At 44.9% G+C, this 16,465-nt stretch overlaps 1 protein-coding gene across 1 annotated transcript; it reads right to left on the bottom strand.

The window, feature by feature from the left end:
• Positions 1-3,361: 3,361 nt before the first annotated feature.
• LOC128421900 (tubulin alpha-8 chain) lies at positions 3,362-15,996 on the bottom strand. Its single transcript, XM_053405223.1, has 5 exons — positions 15,990-15,996; positions 10,045-10,267; positions 7,769-7,917; positions 5,947-6,627; positions 3,362-3,925 (listed from the first exon to the last, which is right to left on the bottom strand). Exons 1-5 carry the CDS (start codon positions 15,990-15,992, stop codon positions 3,632-3,634), a joined length of 1,350 nt encoding a protein of 449 aa, XP_053261198.1. The 5' UTR covers positions 15,993-15,996; the 3' UTR covers positions 3,362-3,631.
• Between the last annotated feature and the right edge of the window lie 469 nt (positions 15,997-16,465).

The raw sequence follows: 16,465 nt of genomic DNA, 5'->3' as shown, positions 1-16,465 counted from the left end.
GTGGGAGCTCAGCTACTATTGTTTCCTGGTCTCAGCGGGTTTCTGTCAAACCTCAGGTCTGTTTTTCATTTAATGTGCTAAGGCTGTGGTTTAGTGGGAGACCACATGATTTGCATGCAGAAGATCAAAGGCTGAATTTCCCTGCTTCTAAGCTAGGAGAGACCCAGTGTGGCAAATACCGTATTTTTCGCCCTATAGGACGCACTTTTTCCCCTCCAAAAATGAAGGAGAAATGTGTGTGCATCCTATGGGGTGAATGCAGGCTTTCACTGAAGCCTGGAGAGCGAGAGGGGTCGGTGCGCACCGACCCCTCTCGCTCTCCAGGCTTCAGGAAGCTCTCCGCAAGCCTTGCGAGCCCGGGGGAGTTCCCGTCGGGCTCCCTAGGCTTGCAGATAGCAGCCTGCATCTCGAAGTCTGGGGCGCGCTGCACAGCGCGTCCTGGGCTTCGCTTCCCCGACCTGGTTTGGAGGCTGGTGGTGGGGAGAAGCGCACTTCTCCCCGCCGCCAGCCCCACAAGCTCGGGGGACAGCGGGGAGGCGCAGCGCCGCCATCCTGCTGTTCCCGACCTGGTTTGGGCTTCAGGCAGATATCCACAAGCCATGGGAGCCCAGCAGGAAGTCGTGCCGGTCTCCCAAGGCTTGCGGAGACCTGCCTGTTCTGGGGGCTGGGGGGGGCGAATAATTTTTTTTTCTTTATTTCCCCCCCCCCCCAAAAAAAAAAACAGCTAGGTGCGTCCTATGGGCCGGTGCGCCCTATGGGGCGAAAAATACGGTACTGAGAGGCTTAAAACTGTCCTAACCAGTTTGGCCACCTGGCTGCTTCAGACTATACAGAACATAGCATTTCCCCAGCCCTCATGTTAGGTAGCTTGACAAAAGTTTCGTTTCATAGAGTCGAAGAGGCGAAGGGGATGCATTCAGGAAATTCAGAAATGGAATATTCCCCAAAGGTGCGGCCACAGTAGATTGGGGGACAAGAACCGGTGTCTGGGTTTGCCACAGTGAATAGTCCCTGTTAATAAGGCCATTATCAAGGTCTGTCCCTTTCTACGTTTTATTTCTTGCTGACCTTCATGTTTACAAACCTCCCCCCAACTAGGTAGATTTGGTGCCTGCAACTCAAAATGCCCTTTCATGCACCTGGTGGACAGTAGTTAGGAGTGAGAGGGAAATTTCATCCATCTCGTTCATGTAAAGATGAATCTACCAAACCTGCATTTTCAGGAGCAATACACAAAACGAAACACAGCCCTCTTTCAAAAGTTACACTTCTCTGAATTTTGCAATGTAGTTTTCAAGCCAAGTAATGCGTACAAAAATGTATGTGCCAGGGTAAAGCGTATATTAAAATGCATATATTGGTGAAATTAACATAGAAAAATGCATTTTATATGGGGAAATGAATTGCAAATACATGTATAATAGGATAAATTTGCACTAAAATGCTGATAAATTTTCACAAGTCCTTTTTTAAGGAACTAATGCAGAAATGTGGAGAACTGAACTTAGCAAGTGGGGTGGGGGTTACAAATTGAGAGAAAATGAAACTGACAAGTTCATCCACCCCTAGCTGTAGCCCATGAATAGTTGTGCCATAATAAATGTGTCACAAGGGTCAAATGTATCTGTGTATTCTAAGTATTGTTAGCAACAGAAATGTAATAATTTCCTCAATAATGATCATTAATCTTCTAACAGTAACTCATACCGCTGTATGTCAGTGATGAGGAGAAAAGCAGACCCTCCTAAATTAGAAAATTTGCTAAGGTCTGATAAAACAAACATAATTAGGTTGACAACAGGATAATAGATTTGGGTTTTTTTAAAAAAAATGCCAATTTCTTACTGGAAGAAAAGAATGTGAAATGTAAAAATCCACATATGTTGCTTGAAGAGATATTAAATTAAGTAATTTCTGGGATTAGTTTAAACTGGGAAATATCTGATTTGATTGATTTTTTTCTGGGATCTTAATTACTTAGTAAACTCAATGAAATTATCTTATTTAATTACAAATAGCCCATCGAGCTGAGTTCTCTGGGACTGATTGCCTCACTAAGTGTAACATTATATATATTTAAATATTCTTACGATATATATTTTATGATTAACAACATTACTTTATGGTAACAACAACGTCACTTTTTATGTAGCAAGGCATTGAAATGATAGAAGATTTTACTTATGTACGTTCAACAGTACTTGTTTCTCCCCCCAAAAATGGATTTTTATTTTTATTTTTGGTAAAAAGGATGGGGAAATGCACTTAAAGGTGGAGTAACACTTTGTTGATGCAATGTCATGAGACCACCCACAAACAAATCAGAATGAATGCTCAATAAATGGTCAAGGTCTTCTAACCTCCTTGCAAAGTGGGTGCAAACAAATCAGGAAGAAGGCTCAATAAACAGGTCACCTGGAACGAGGAGGGGGCTGAAATGCACACAAGTCTAGCACATGCGAGTGCATAATAATAAAACTTTTTAAAGGCATCCCTGACATATCTCCAGAGGATAAAATGGGGGAAATGTTTTACCTGGAACAAGTATCAGAAAATCGGGCTGTCTACTGCTGTAGCTATAAAGGTAAAAGTAAAGGGACCCCTGACCATTAGGTCCAGTCGTGGCCGACTCTGGGGTTGCGACGCTCATCTTGCTTTATTGGCCGAGGGAGCCGGCGTACAGCTTCCGGGTCATGTGGCCAGCATGACTAAGCTGCTTCTGGCGAACCAGAGCAGCGCATGGAAATGCCGTTTACCTTCCCACTGGAGCAGTACCTATTAATCTACTTGCACTTTGAGGTGCTTTTGAACTGCTAGGTTGGCAGGAGCAGGGACCGAACAATGGGAGCTCACCCCGTCGCAGGGATTCGAACTGCGACCTTCTGATCAGCAAGTCCTAGGCTCTGTGGTTTAACCCACAGTGCCACCCGCGTCCCTCACTGTAGCTTTAAGGCAAGGGTAAAAAAGATGAAGAAGGCAGGACTATAGGAGCCTAGCCCACTTGGAGATATTCCATGCCCCCTTCCAGAATGTTGAATGTTCTTTCTTCCTTTTAAAATTCAACTTTGTAGCCTTTTTTGTCGAGTTATAAGCAGGTGCGTAGCCAATATTTTACCCAATTGCTTACAAAGAAATAACGCAGACTAATGTATTCCAGATCTTTTAGACTACTTGTGTTTCATCTGTTGCAATGATTCCCTACTGCCTTCAGCCTCCTCACTTCAGAATTTCTGGCTATGAACCTAGAATGTAGGACAGTTGAAGCATAAGTCCTAAACAGGGATGTTGCAACAGCCCCTGAGTCCTGTGTCACTCGTGCCATACTGGTACTAACTGGTACTATCTGGCATTTTTTTTCTTGGGCTGCTTTAAGAAAGGTGCAGAATACTTCCTCCCCCCTCACAATATAAGGCATAATAAAGAAAGGAAGTCACTGGAAATTGTTTTTTTTGCAGATGGATGGTCTATTCTTTACATATGCTGCAGGAGTAGGCACAGGGTCCAATCCACCAAACCCTTCTACTGTCCATTCCTCCATCCACCCCCATGAAATGATCAGAAGCTGCTGTGCAGCAAAGAGTTTGGTGAGCTGTATCCCCAGTGCAATGAAGAGCTGCCAGGACCACAATTTTTAATACTCTTCCCCATCATTTTCTTCTTCAAAGGAGTCTGTTCCAACTTCCTCGTAATCTTTCTCCAGCGCAGCTAAATCTTCCCGGGCCTCTGCAAACTCTCCTTCCTCCATGCCCTCACCAACATACCAGTGCACAAAAGCTCGCTTGGCGTACATCAGATCAAACTTGTGATCCAGCCTCGCCCAGGCCTCGGCGATGGCGGTGGTGTTGCTGAGCATGCAAACGGCACGTTGCACTTGAGCCAGGTCACCCCCAGGAACGATGGTCGGCGGCTGGTAATTGATGCCAACCTGGAAACCAAGAGGAGGGAAGAAAAGGCAACTGTACAGACAGAAATTTAAGCGTGGGAAGCGGAACGCCTCAGCTGATACTGCCCCATTGTCATCATTCCCTCAAATAGCAAGCTCAGGCCTCTCCCGGGGAAGCAGAGTGCGGACAGCTACAAACAGAACTGAGGTTTCGCTATGCCTGGGATATGCAGAAGTGCATTGCATTTAAAATCAGCCCTGAACCCCCTAAAAAAAATTAGCTGATGAGGACTGCATATACATATGAGTGGGGGGGGGGTTGGTTTGTTGTGGTTCTTATTTTTTACTATGTATTTTGAGGTTTTATATTGTCATTTCATGTTGTGAACTGCTCCGAGATCTATGGATGAAGTCAGTACAGTCGTACCTTGGAAAGTCAAACAGAATCCGTTCCGAAAGTCCGTTTGACTTCCAAAACGTTCAAAAACCAAATCATGGCTTCTGATTGGCTGAAGGAAGCCCCATCGGATGTTTGGGTTCCGAAAGAACATTCGCAAACCAGAACACTCACTTTTGGGTTTGTGGCATTGGGGAGCCGAAACATACAAGTTCCAGGGTGTTTGACAACCAAGGTTTGACAAATTTTAAAAATAGTCATACCTCGGGTTACAGACACTTCAGGTTACAGACACTTCAGGTTACAGACTCCGCTAACCCAGAAATAGTACCTCAGGTTAAGAACTTTGCTTCAGGATGAGAACAGAAATCGCGCAGCGGCGGGAGGCCCCATTAGCTAAAGTGGTATCTCAGGTTAAGAACAGCTTCAGGTTAAGAACCGACCTCCAGAACGAATTAAGTTCTTAACCCGAGGTAAAGGTAAAGGGGCCCCTGACCATTAGGTCCAGTTGTGGCCGACTCTCGCTTTATTGGCCGAGGGAGCCAGCATACAGCTTCCGGGTCATGTGGCCAGCATGACTAAGCCGCTTCTGGCGAACCAGAGCAGCGCACGGAAACGCCGTTTACCTTCCCGCCAGAGCGGTACCTATTTACCTATTTATCTACTTGCACTTTGAAGTGCTTTCGAACTGCTAGGTTGGCAGGAGCAGGGACCAAGCAACAGGAGCTCACCCCATCGCGGGGATTCGAACCGCCGACCTTCTGATCGGCAAGTCCTAGGCTCTGTGGTTTAACCCACAGCGCCACCCGAGGAAACTGCCAGATACGGAGTCAGACCATTGGTCCATCTACTATTGCGTACACTGGCTGGCAGCATTTCCCAGCCTAACCTGGACATGCTTGGAATTGAATCAAGAACCTTATGTGTGCATACCAGATGCTCTGCCATAGAGATATGGTCCTTCTCCATGCTAGACTTGCATGTGCTCCCCCTCAAACCCTTTCAAAAAGAGTGGGATGGGGGAGGCTGGACAGTTCAGGTGAATGGAGCTCTAACCCATCTGCCAGCATTCCCGGAGTGGGGGGAGGTGACTGCGCCTGTCAGCTTCCTCCCCCTTGATCTCAAAATTGCCCTTACAGGACTGAGCAGAGAGGTGGAGAGGGGCAAAATTAGTCCTCCAAATGCAGTTCCCAGCCACAAGGGTCCACTCAAAAAATGACTCTTGGTATGACTGCAGCATATACAAACAACACTTTCGTCACCATTATTATTATTATTATTATTATTATTATTATTATTATTATTAGTGTTATGTACTGAAGTTCTCACCCTGGGCCAGCAGGGGGATACTGTAGATAGTTATGCAAATAAGGGATCGAAAGTGACGTTCAGTGATTGGATAGTTTTAGAAAATTGTTACAGTTACATTGTACTGGAGCTCTATATAAGCAGGCTGGCTGAACCCTTCAGTTCAGTTCTGTTCTAGCCTGTGAATAAACAAGAGGTGTTTAAAGAATCGCTGTGTTCTCTGATATGTTCACCCACAACTTAACAATTATTATTATTATTATTATTATTATTATTATTATTATTATCATCATCATCATCATTGTGGGTGTTAAGGTTTTAGTCCTACAAAAGAGAGCACCTGCTTGTCCCTTCTCACCTTAAAGCCAGTTGGGCACCAGTCCACAAACTGGATTGTCCTCTTGGTCTTGATTGCAGCAATGGCTACGTTGACGTCTTTGGGCACCACATCACCTCGGTAGAGCATGCAGCAGGCCATGTACTTCCCATGGCGGGGGTCGCATTTCACCATCTGGTTGTTGGGTTCAAAGCAGGAGCTGGTGATTTCGGCCACGGAGAGCTGCTCGTGATAAGCCCTCTCGGAGGAGATGATGGGCGCGTAGGTCACCAAGGGGAAGTGGATGCGAGGGTAAGGCACCAGGTTGGTCTGGAACTCAGTCAAGTCCACGTTGAGGGCGCCATCGAAACGCAGGGAAGCGGTGATGGAGGAGACAATCTGGCTGATGAGGCGGTTCAGGTTGGTGTACGTGGGGCGCTCAATGTCCAGATTGCGGCGGCAGATGTCGTAGATGGCCTCGTTGTCCACCATGAAGGCGCAGTCGGAATGCTCCAAGGTGGTGTGGGTGGTCAGGATAGAATTGTAGGGCTCCACCACCGCAGTGGAAACCTGGGGCGCTGGGTAGATGGCAAACTCCAGTTTGGACTTCTTGCCATAGTCCACAGACAGGCGCTCCATCAGCAGGGAGGTAAAGCCAGAACCTGTGCCTCCTCCGAAGCTGTGGAAAATCAGGAATCCTTGTAGCCCAGAACAGGCGTCAGTCTGGAAAGGGAACCACAATGAATAATAATTAGGGGTTAACCAGTGCTGTTGTGAGGCAGGGATTGGCAGGGATGAAGTGCCACCACACTGATCCTCGGATGATGGGCAGTATAGAAATTTAATTTGATTGATTGATTGATTGATTGATTCACAGCCTGGACAATGGTGTAATCTCCTGGGGCACGGATATCCAATCATCTGTATATCAAATCCATTTTGCGGCTATCCTGAGTAGGGCTTTTAGTGTGATGGCACCTGCCGCATGGAACATGGACATATGCTATACAGCATGGGTAGGCAAACTAAGGCCCGGGGGGTGGATCTGGCCCAATCGCCTTCTAAATCTGGCCCGCGGACGGTCCAGCAACCAGCCTGTTTTTACATGAGTAGAATGTGTCCTTTTATTTAAAATGTATCTCTGGGTTATTTGTGGGGCATAGGAATTCATTCCCCCCCCAAAAAAAAACAGTCTGGCCCCCCACAAGGTCTGAGGGACAGTGGACCGGCCCCCTGCTGAAAAAGTTTGCTGACCTCTGGTATGCAGCAACATTTTATGTTTTCAGCATATACACTTTGCTCAAGTGTTTAGATTAGTGATATTCATCACTGTGAAGCTGTGGAATTGTATTTTATGCTGGTTTTATATTATTTTATTATGTGCTGTGAGATTTTCATCCTTTTATATAATGCTTTGAGATTTTTAAATATGAAGACGTTTCTAAGTATTTTAAATTAAATAAATCAGCTTTCCCCACCCCCAACAAGAAGCCCACCAAACAAGCTAAGTAGAGGAAGAAGTAGGTTTCATTCATTTCTCTGCTATAGGTCCAACAGGCTTGGCCAGTGTCTTCATAGGTTCCTTAGAATATGCCCCAGGATTTCCTACAGCACAGGAGGTATGTGGCAAGCATGCAGAGGTTCCTTGGCCAAGAAGGTGGTGTGGAAAATATTTCCTCACAGTTATCGAGGAAATATTTCCTAATTTTGGAAAACCACTGATCTCTGAATAATGAAACATCCAGCCTCTGTCCACTATGGACCTAACTTCTGAGAATGAAATAAAAAATTATAGCCCTCCAGATTTCTGCCTCATCCTGCTCCCAAACCGCATATCACTTTCCATTGGCAACCTTCTACCTACCAGCTTGCGAATGCGATCTAGTACCATGTCGATGCTCTCCTTGCCAATGGTGTAGTGGCCGCGGGCATAGTTATTGGCGGCGTCTTCCTTGCCAGCGATCAGCTGCTCTGGGTGGAAAAGCTGGCGGTAAGCTCCAGCCCGCACTTCATCTGTTAAGGAAAGTAAGCAGAGCGTGGTCAGAGTTTGCTGTGGACGTGTTTCTTTAATGCTGATGTGTGCCAACTGAATACCTTATGTAGGATGCTGTCTTTGTGGTAAGCCGGATGAACTTTAAAATTATTAAATTATTCTGGCTTTATCTGCAATTCTGAACAGAATTTTGTGGAATGTCGGGTCTGTGGAGGAATGCTGGGTGTGTGTTTTACGTTTTGTGTGCTTTGAGAAAGGATTGGTGGCTCCTGTTGATGTCAGAGTGGGACTTTGGGGGTTCGAGGCCTTGTGCTGTTCCCACGTTGCAGGCCTGGCTAGCAGTAGCTGCTTGATAACAACTCCCAAAAGTGGAAGGAGAGAGAGAGAGAGAGAGAGAGAGAGAGAGAGAGAGAACTGCGCGTAATATGTAGAGACAGAGGATGGATCAGGTAAATTCAGATTAGCCTGGGAAATGGAAGGCTCTTATTGGTTGCAGGTCAGCGCCAGATTTAGGGTGGTATGGGCGGGTTTCTGCATTGGGTTCCAAGGCAAGGGGGGCGTACATTAATGGTGATGTTGATACCTATATTTATATTGGTACTTACTGAGAAGATCCATAAAAAAGCAACTGTACCAAAAGGAATTATTGTGGAAAAAAATTGAATTAGTGTGGGTGGTGTCAAATTTTGTCCTTGCTCAGGGGACCATATTATTGTGCAAAGCCTTGAACCCTGGCTGTGATGTACCACAAAGGGCATGAATCTTCCTCAAAGCACTAAACAGAAACAAGCAGGTGCATATCCAGCCTTTCTCCACAGAGGCATACTCGTGCATGACGCTTACAAGCCAAATGGGCTGTGTCAACACCCAAGGTAATCCCTGCTGGTTCAGACTAGGCCAGGGAACAGTGAGATTAATGTTGGTGGTGCAGCGCAAGACAGCCATTGCTATGCCAAAAGAAGCCCCTGAGCTGATGCTTCTTCTGATAACTATCTGGTATGCAGCTGTTGCTTGGTGTGGGTGTGTGTGTGTGTGGGTGTGTGCGTTCATGTGGGAGCAAACAGAAGATGGCATGAGCTGCTCTTCCTTTGTGCCAAATAGTTGCGTTTTTCTCAGAACACATAGAAAAAAAATGTTCACAAAGAAATGTTATCATACACAAACACCCACACTAAGAGAGATACGCTACCTGAACCAAGGACATGCAGCTTTCAACATTTATGGGGGGGAATCACAAATCCTTGAAAACAGATCTTGGTGCACCAATGTTTTATGCACTCTGCAACAAGCAAGAGAAGCTCTTTGTTCCCAACCTTGTGCAAGCTGGTGTTCCAAATGCAGCATTGGCATTTATTTATTAAGATAATGCTATTGTGACTAATGACCCATTGTAATGATTGGGTCTCTCCCACAGAAGCGAGACAACTCCGGCAGCAATTAACTCAGGTTTATTATTCAAAACATACAAACTCTGGAGCTCAGTCACTCAGGGTCTGCTTCCAAATTAGCTGTTGCCAAGTCTGAGTTCCGCCCCTTCCTCTTCCCCTATCTAGAGCCCCACTTTTGCTTCCTTTCCTGTTCACGCCTCTCATTAATTCTTGCTCGCCTGCGCATCATGGGATGGGCTATTTCCAGTGGCCCTCCCTCTGAGTCCGAGCTTAAACTGTCAGTCTGTGTCTTCTCCCTTGAACTCCCCCCTTCCTTCTCCTTGTTCTCGGAGCTCAGGCTTTTACTGCAACTAGGCTGCTCCTCCCTCTTTCCACATTCCTGCCTAATTACCTCCTCCTGTCTCGCCACGCTCTCCCCCTCTCTGTCAGCAATGGGATGCAGCTGACACCATAAGGGAATATGAATGAACCCAGTATATGCAACAGCCTCATAGCAGGCTTCTGCTGAAGAACAGAAGACCTCTGGACAGCACAATAGATCTTTATAATGTGCCTTTATAATTGCGTGAGGAGGACTTCTGAAGGATAAAACTCACACACACACCCCATGCTTGCATGGCACCAAGTTTCTTCAGTTCAACTGTTACAGATGAAGGAACCCTGTTTGTACTCACATCATGTCACTCTACGTTGGTCACCAGCACTGTTATACATTAAGCGGTCTCATTTGCATTTGCTACTGCTAGTTATTCCACTGACCTACTACAGTGGGTTCTAGGTCCACCATGACAGCCCGCGGCACGTGTTTTCCTGTGCGAGTTTCGCTGAAGAATGTGGTAAAAGAATCGTCATCATTAAATTTGTTGGCTTTGTCCTGGAAAGTTCCATCTGGGTGGATGCCATGTTCTAAGCAGAAAAGCTCCCAGCATGCATTGCCAATTTGAACTCCAGCTTGCCCAACATGTACAGAGATACACTCACGCTGTGGAAGAAGTAGGACAACAGAGCAAAGGTCAGTAGAACAAGAGCACACATTGGGTCTGCCCATTCCCTCAGGTCCAGGGACAGAACTTCCTATCAGCTTCCTCCCTTTTAGTCTCAATTTTGCCTTACAGGGCTCAACCAGAAGGAGGGTAAGACTAGAATTATTTGTCTCCGCTTTTCATTGCTAACCTGCTGTTAGGTTCTCTACTTTTGACCCCACCTGTCCCAACAAGCATCAGCCACCATTGCTCACAGTTCTTCAACACAAAATTATATTCCTGGTGCCATCCCTACCCTTCCAACTTTCTTCATTTCATTAACCTCATTTAGAAGAAGAAGAACCACTAATTGGGAGTCACAAACTCTTGGCAAATCACCAGTAGATCCCAAATGACTTTCACCCATTCAGTGCTGCAGAACACAGCAAATATTCCCCTGTAACTCAACATTGCAGACAGATTGATCAGATATGGCGTACATACTGTCTTTCAGAAAATCTTGTTCACCATTAATACTCTTATTATTAACAAAGTCATGACAAGCTTGTAAGAACACAGTATCCTTTAATAATTATTTTTTTCACTATCTGTGCAGTTGTTGCTATCTAATTAATTTGTAATTGATTATATCCCGATATATTGACAGATACATATTGGTAGAACTTCAGTTTCTGAACTTAATATAATTATGATTAATAATAATCATAAATCTTCATTTAAAATTTTCTGAATCTGTACTACAATGACTATTTATTTCAATAATACAGAAGCAAATCTGTATCCATTCTCATCTGACAAATGCAAGCTAGACATTATGGAACCGGAGCAAAGCCAGCACATGAAAAAGTTTGCCACAAAAGCATTATTCGGTTTGGCAATATGGCAAAAGTTTGCACATTCCAAAATGGGCTCCGCATTCTCTGGCTGTGTCCATGTACAAACACTGTACAGGTGTACAAAGAACACTCTTGATCCCATATGGATTTTGATAGATCTTGAAAGGATACTGTGTGCCAAGTGAGTTTATTTTTATTCCTGACTGGGACCTGACGCAACTTGATGGTATTTCTCCACCGGCTGTAACTTAAGAAGGGTGCAGAGCCTTCTGATTTCTTAACTCTTTTCTGGTGACAAGAACGGCAGCTTGTGCCCCTCCAGAAATACTTTCTGATCCAGAAAGTAGCATTGATTCTCACAAATTGGGGAAATTTTGTTATCAAGGACAGAAACACCATTAATAATAAACCCTTGCTTCCCTAATAATTTAGGGTGGCCAGGTGGAAAAGAAGACAAGACTTTCCTGCACCTTTGATAGGTGTACAGAATAAGGAATTTCACCTGCTGAAAACCCCTCTTCTACACAGCAATTACGCCATCTTAGACTGCACATACACCATACATTTAAAGCTGGCAATTGTAGCTCTTGGAGAGCCAGTGTGGTGTGGTGGTTAAGAGCGGTAGTCTCATAATCTGGGGAACCGGGTTCGTGTCTCCGCTCCTCCACATGCAGCTGCTGGGTGACCTTGGGCCAGTCACGCTTCTTTGAAGTCTCTCTCTCAGCCCCACTCACCTCACAGAGTGTTTGTTGTGGGGGAGGAAGGGAAAGGAGAATGTTAGCCGCTTTGAGACTCCTTAAAGGGAGTGAAAGGCGGGATATCAAATCCAAACTCTTCTTCTTCTTCTTCTCTGTGAGGCATAAACTGCAGCTCCCAGTAGCCTTTGGAGGAAGGCATATTCTTTAAATACTAAAGCCACACTAATGTCCTAGAGTCTCCCCATGAATGCCGGGTTAGTACTCTGGAAAAGAAATGTGAAAGCTGTTTGATGTATTGATTGCCTCAAACAATAATATGCTGTTCTCTAAGGTCACGTCCAGATCACCAGTTTACTGAATATTTCTCCTGATTTGTTTGCATCAAAGCAAGTGTTATCCTACACTTTCCAGTGTCTTTTCCTGTCACATTCCTTGTAGCAAAAAGTCCGAGGTTTTGGGAAAGCATGATTTTCAGCCGGTCAATAAAGGAACAAAAAAACAAAAACAAAAAAGATTTAAAAGCAATACAAAGAAACACCCAAGGCAGAGACTAAAATCATTGTCATGCTGCTGGGAAAGCTTATCAAAACAAATTAAAATGTCTACAATTATTCTGGAACCCACAAATAGTGGTTACCTATCATATCTCAACAGGGATACTGTTCCACAAATCAAGGGGTAGCTGCATCAAAAGCCCTTCTCTGAGTTGCTGTGGAGTCAGTTTCTGATACTTTAAGGATTCTCAAGGAAAGATTCTCCAACTACTACATATATAGGGGTGGATGATCTTATAAGGTCTGTATTTGTGAGTTTGTAACTCCCAAGATCCATCTCTTTTTTTGGCAACCTTTCAGTGAAGCCAAGAGCTTCTGATGACAGAAGCTAATCATTGTCAGGTGTCTGATGTCATAAATAGATGAGAGGGTATCTTTCAAACTCCTATAGACTTGTGGTGGAGGGAGTAATGCATTGTTTGCAAAAGAGCAAACAGAGGTCTCTGGTTCTCAAATTATGAACTATGTGTGTGGCCAATAGGCTGCCCATGGGGAGCCAAGAAAAATTATGCTTCCAGGTCAGAGGTCAGAGCCAATGGGGATGTCCTAGACGGGCAAAATTCCGTTGACCTTAGTCTTGCTAAGTGAATTATTTCAGAAACGCGAATCTGATTTCCTTTCCCAAGGTAAGTTTATTCATGCAAATTTGGCTGTTCTTACCTGAACACAAGTTGAAGAATACATTAGAGTGCACGTGACTATGCTGTTGGCTAGAAAATGTCTCAGGTGAGAGAAGAGGTATAAGCTCATCTTTAAGCTTTGGATTACATCAGAACATAGAAAACTGCCTTATATTGAGTCAGACCATTAGTCTCTTGAGGCTAGTATTATTGACATTGACTGGCAGTGGTTTTCCAGGGGTTCAGAGACTCTTCCCAGCCCTATCTAGCAATGCCAGGGGTTGAGTCCAGAGGTGAATTTAGGGAAGCGCAACTGGTTTGGTTGCACTGGGCGCAGAGCCTTAGAAGGCGAGAGGCCACGAAATCTGGGTGTCACACAGGACGCCGCTAAAATTTGAGACCCCAATGTCTGCCACTGGTTGAGTCCAGAACTCTCTTTCACTCTACCACTGAACTATGGTCCCTTCCAAATATAGTATCAACAAGGCATCCTGATCAAATTTGCAGATGACACCAAACTGGGAGGGGTGGCTAACACCCCAGAGGACAGGATCACACTTCAAAACAACCTTGACAGATTAGAGAACTGGGCCAAAACAAACAAGAACAGGGAGAAATGTAAAGTATTGCACTTGGGCAAAAAAAATGAGAGGCACAAATACAAGATGGGTGACACCTGGCTTGAGAGCAGTACATGTGAAAAGGATCTAGGAGTCTTGGTTGACCACAAACTTGACATGAGCCAACAGTGTGACGCGGCAGCTAAAAAAGCCAATGCAATTCTGGGCTGCATCAATAGGAGTATAGCATCCAGATCAAGGGAAGTAATAGTGCCACTGTATTCTGCTCTGGTCAGACCTCACCTGGAGTACTGTGTCCAGTTCTGGGCACCACAGTTCAAGAAGGACACTAACAAACTGGAACGTGTCCAGAGGAGGGCAACCAAAATGGTCAAAGGCCTGGAAACGATGCCTTATGAGGAACGGCTAAGGGAGCTGGGCATGTTTAGCCTGGAGAAGAGGAGGTTAAGGGGTGATATGATAGCCATGTTCAAATATATAAAAGGATGTCACATAGAGGAGGGAGAAAGGTTGTTTTCTGCTGCTCCAGAGAAGCGGACACGGAGCAATGGATCCAAACTGCAGGAAAGAAGATTCCACCTAAACATTAGGAAGAACTTCCTGACAGTAAGAGCTGTTCGACAGTGGGATTTGCTGCCAAGGAGTGTGGCGGAGTCTCCTTCTTTGGAGGTCTTTAAGCAGAGGCTTGACAACCATATGTCAGGAGTGCTCTGATGGTGTTTCCTGCTTGGCAGGGGGTTGGACTCGATGGCCCTTGTGGTCTTTTCCAACTCTATGATTCTATGATTCTAAGAAAATAATATATCAACAAGATTCCCATGACTACAAGATGCACATGTTTGACCTGTGGCTGTTAGCTCTGAGTAGCTAATTGTTTCATTTTGGTGGACCACAAGCTTAACATAAGTCAACCATGTGATGCGGCAACCAAAAAAGCTATGCTATTCTAGGCTGCATCAACAGAAGTATAGTGTCCAGATCAAGGGAAGTAATAGTACCATTCTATTCTGCCTTGGTCAGGCCACACTTGGAATACTGTGTCCGGTTCTGGGCACCACAATTTAAGAAGGATGTTGACAAGTTAGAATGTGTGCAGAGGAGGGCAACCAACATGATCAAGGGTCCGAAAACTAAGCCTTATGAGGAATGCTTGAAGGAGCTGGGTATGTTTAGCCTGGAAAAGAGGAGACTGAGAAGATATGATAGCCATCTTCAAATATCTCAAGGGTTGTCACATGGAGGAGGGAGCATGCTTGTTTTCTCCTGCTCTGGAGGGTAGAACTTGAACCAATGGCTTCAAGTTGCAAGAACATCAGGAACAACTTTCTGACAGTAAGATCTGTTCTTTAGCTGAAGTTCCTGCATTGAAGGGTTGGACTAGATGAGATCCTTGAGATCCTTCCAACTAGATGACCCTTGAGGTGCAAGATTGTATGATTCTATGAAACAAACACCGCAATCTAAATTGGTTAATATTTGGATGGGATTAAAAATTAGCTTTACCAGGAGGGAGAGCATCAAACAAAGCAACATAGCTATATAACAATATAAAAAGCAGTCTTCTACCAAGTCTGAGCATAGATCCATCCAGCTCAACATCATCTACACTAACTGGCTTGAGAATTCTGCTGCTTTGCAAGAGATCCCTTGCCCCTTCTGAGAGATTATACTTACGTTATTTGATTGTGAGCCATGACTATTAAACTGGTGTGAGACTGGTCTGAGTGTAGAGACACTGCATTTATTTGCAAAGGCACTTTGAGGTACCCACAGCAAGAAAAGCAATGGATAAATTTAATAGATAATAAAACAATAATAGACATGCCCTAGTTCAACTTCTGGCTCTGCCAAAAAAGAATGCTTTAGAGCATCCATAGCTGACCCAAAGGTAAGATTGTGAGACTTTGACCTGGAAACCCAAGCCCACCATAGCCAAGGAATGTGACTCAGCAAGCCACTTGTTCTCAGTCTCATCTCTAAAATGGAGAGAATATGAAACACTTCATCTATTTTTTTAGACATTGCTCCCCACAGCTGAATTGGTGAGAAAGCATGATTAATCTTGGTATATAAATGTATTGGCAAGCACCCCAGGTTTTAGTGTCTCAGTTTCCTTCGTGGTGAAAATGTAGCTACTCAGAGTGCAATCCTAAGCAGGTTTACTCAGAAGTAATGCCTTCTGATTTGAGTGGGACTTTCTACCCACCCACCCTCTGAAGACGCACAGGAATGCAGTCCTGGTGACTTCTTCCAGCTTGCTGTCTGCGCCAGAAACATTGAAATCTAGCCAAGGGCTGCAGAAGAAGCTATCCCGTCCGAAATAAATCTCTGTTTGCCTCTTGATGGCTACTGCTGCATAGCAGAGTAAGTGGCAGCAGAGAGACTCTCGTTTCCCCTCATTCTGTGGTTTCCTCATACCCCCTCTTGCTTACCATAATGCTCTGATTCTCACTTCCCTTCTTGGTGAACAGTTAGAAGGCTTCGTTTCTGTTCTCTCCGTCTCTCTCCTACTCCTGCTGTATCACTTTGAGCTGTAATGCAGGAGGAGAGGTGCCACTGGCACCAAGCACCTGCTCATGCCCTTCAGTGTCATAGAGCAGATGAGGAAAGAGGTCACAATTCCCACCACACACAGCCCTTGCCTGATTACATCACCAGGCTCCGACATAGAGGCAGATAAACAGTGCACTGCTCTTCCACTCTCTGTGCATTTTGTGTGTTTTCCAGCATTTCACACAGACAGAAGATCCTGTCCTCTGGGCTTCTGTCTAGTGTGACTGCTTCTTTAATGGCCTTCAGTGGCTAGTGGCTGCTATTGAATACATTACACTGGCTCTTTAGGGGCCGGTGACTATGGGTGGCATACCTTCCAACATTTCTCCTATCAAAATAGGGACGTCCCATTCCA

The sequence above is a fragment of the Podarcis raffonei genome, chromosome 10 (genome assembly GCF_027172205.1).
Source record: "Podarcis raffonei isolate rPodRaf1 chromosome 10, rPodRaf1.pri, whole genome shotgun sequence".
Taxonomy (NCBI): domain Eukaryota; kingdom Metazoa; phylum Chordata; class Lepidosauria; order Squamata; family Lacertidae; genus Podarcis; species Podarcis raffonei.
The sequence above is the reverse complement of the archived record's forward strand: the minus strand, read 5'-3'. Positions and strand labels throughout refer to the sequence as shown.

Coding starts and splice junctions, on each gene's coding strand:
- LOC128421900 (XM_053405223.1), bottom strand. Junction 6,628..7,768: donor TAGATCGCATTCGCAAGCTG/GTAGGTAGAAGG, acceptor TTCCCTTTCCAG/ACTGACGCCTGTTCTGGGCT. Junction 3,926..5,946: donor GGTGCCCAACTGGCTTTAAG/GTGAGAAGGGAC, acceptor CTTGGTTTCCAG/GTTGGCATCAATTACCAGCC.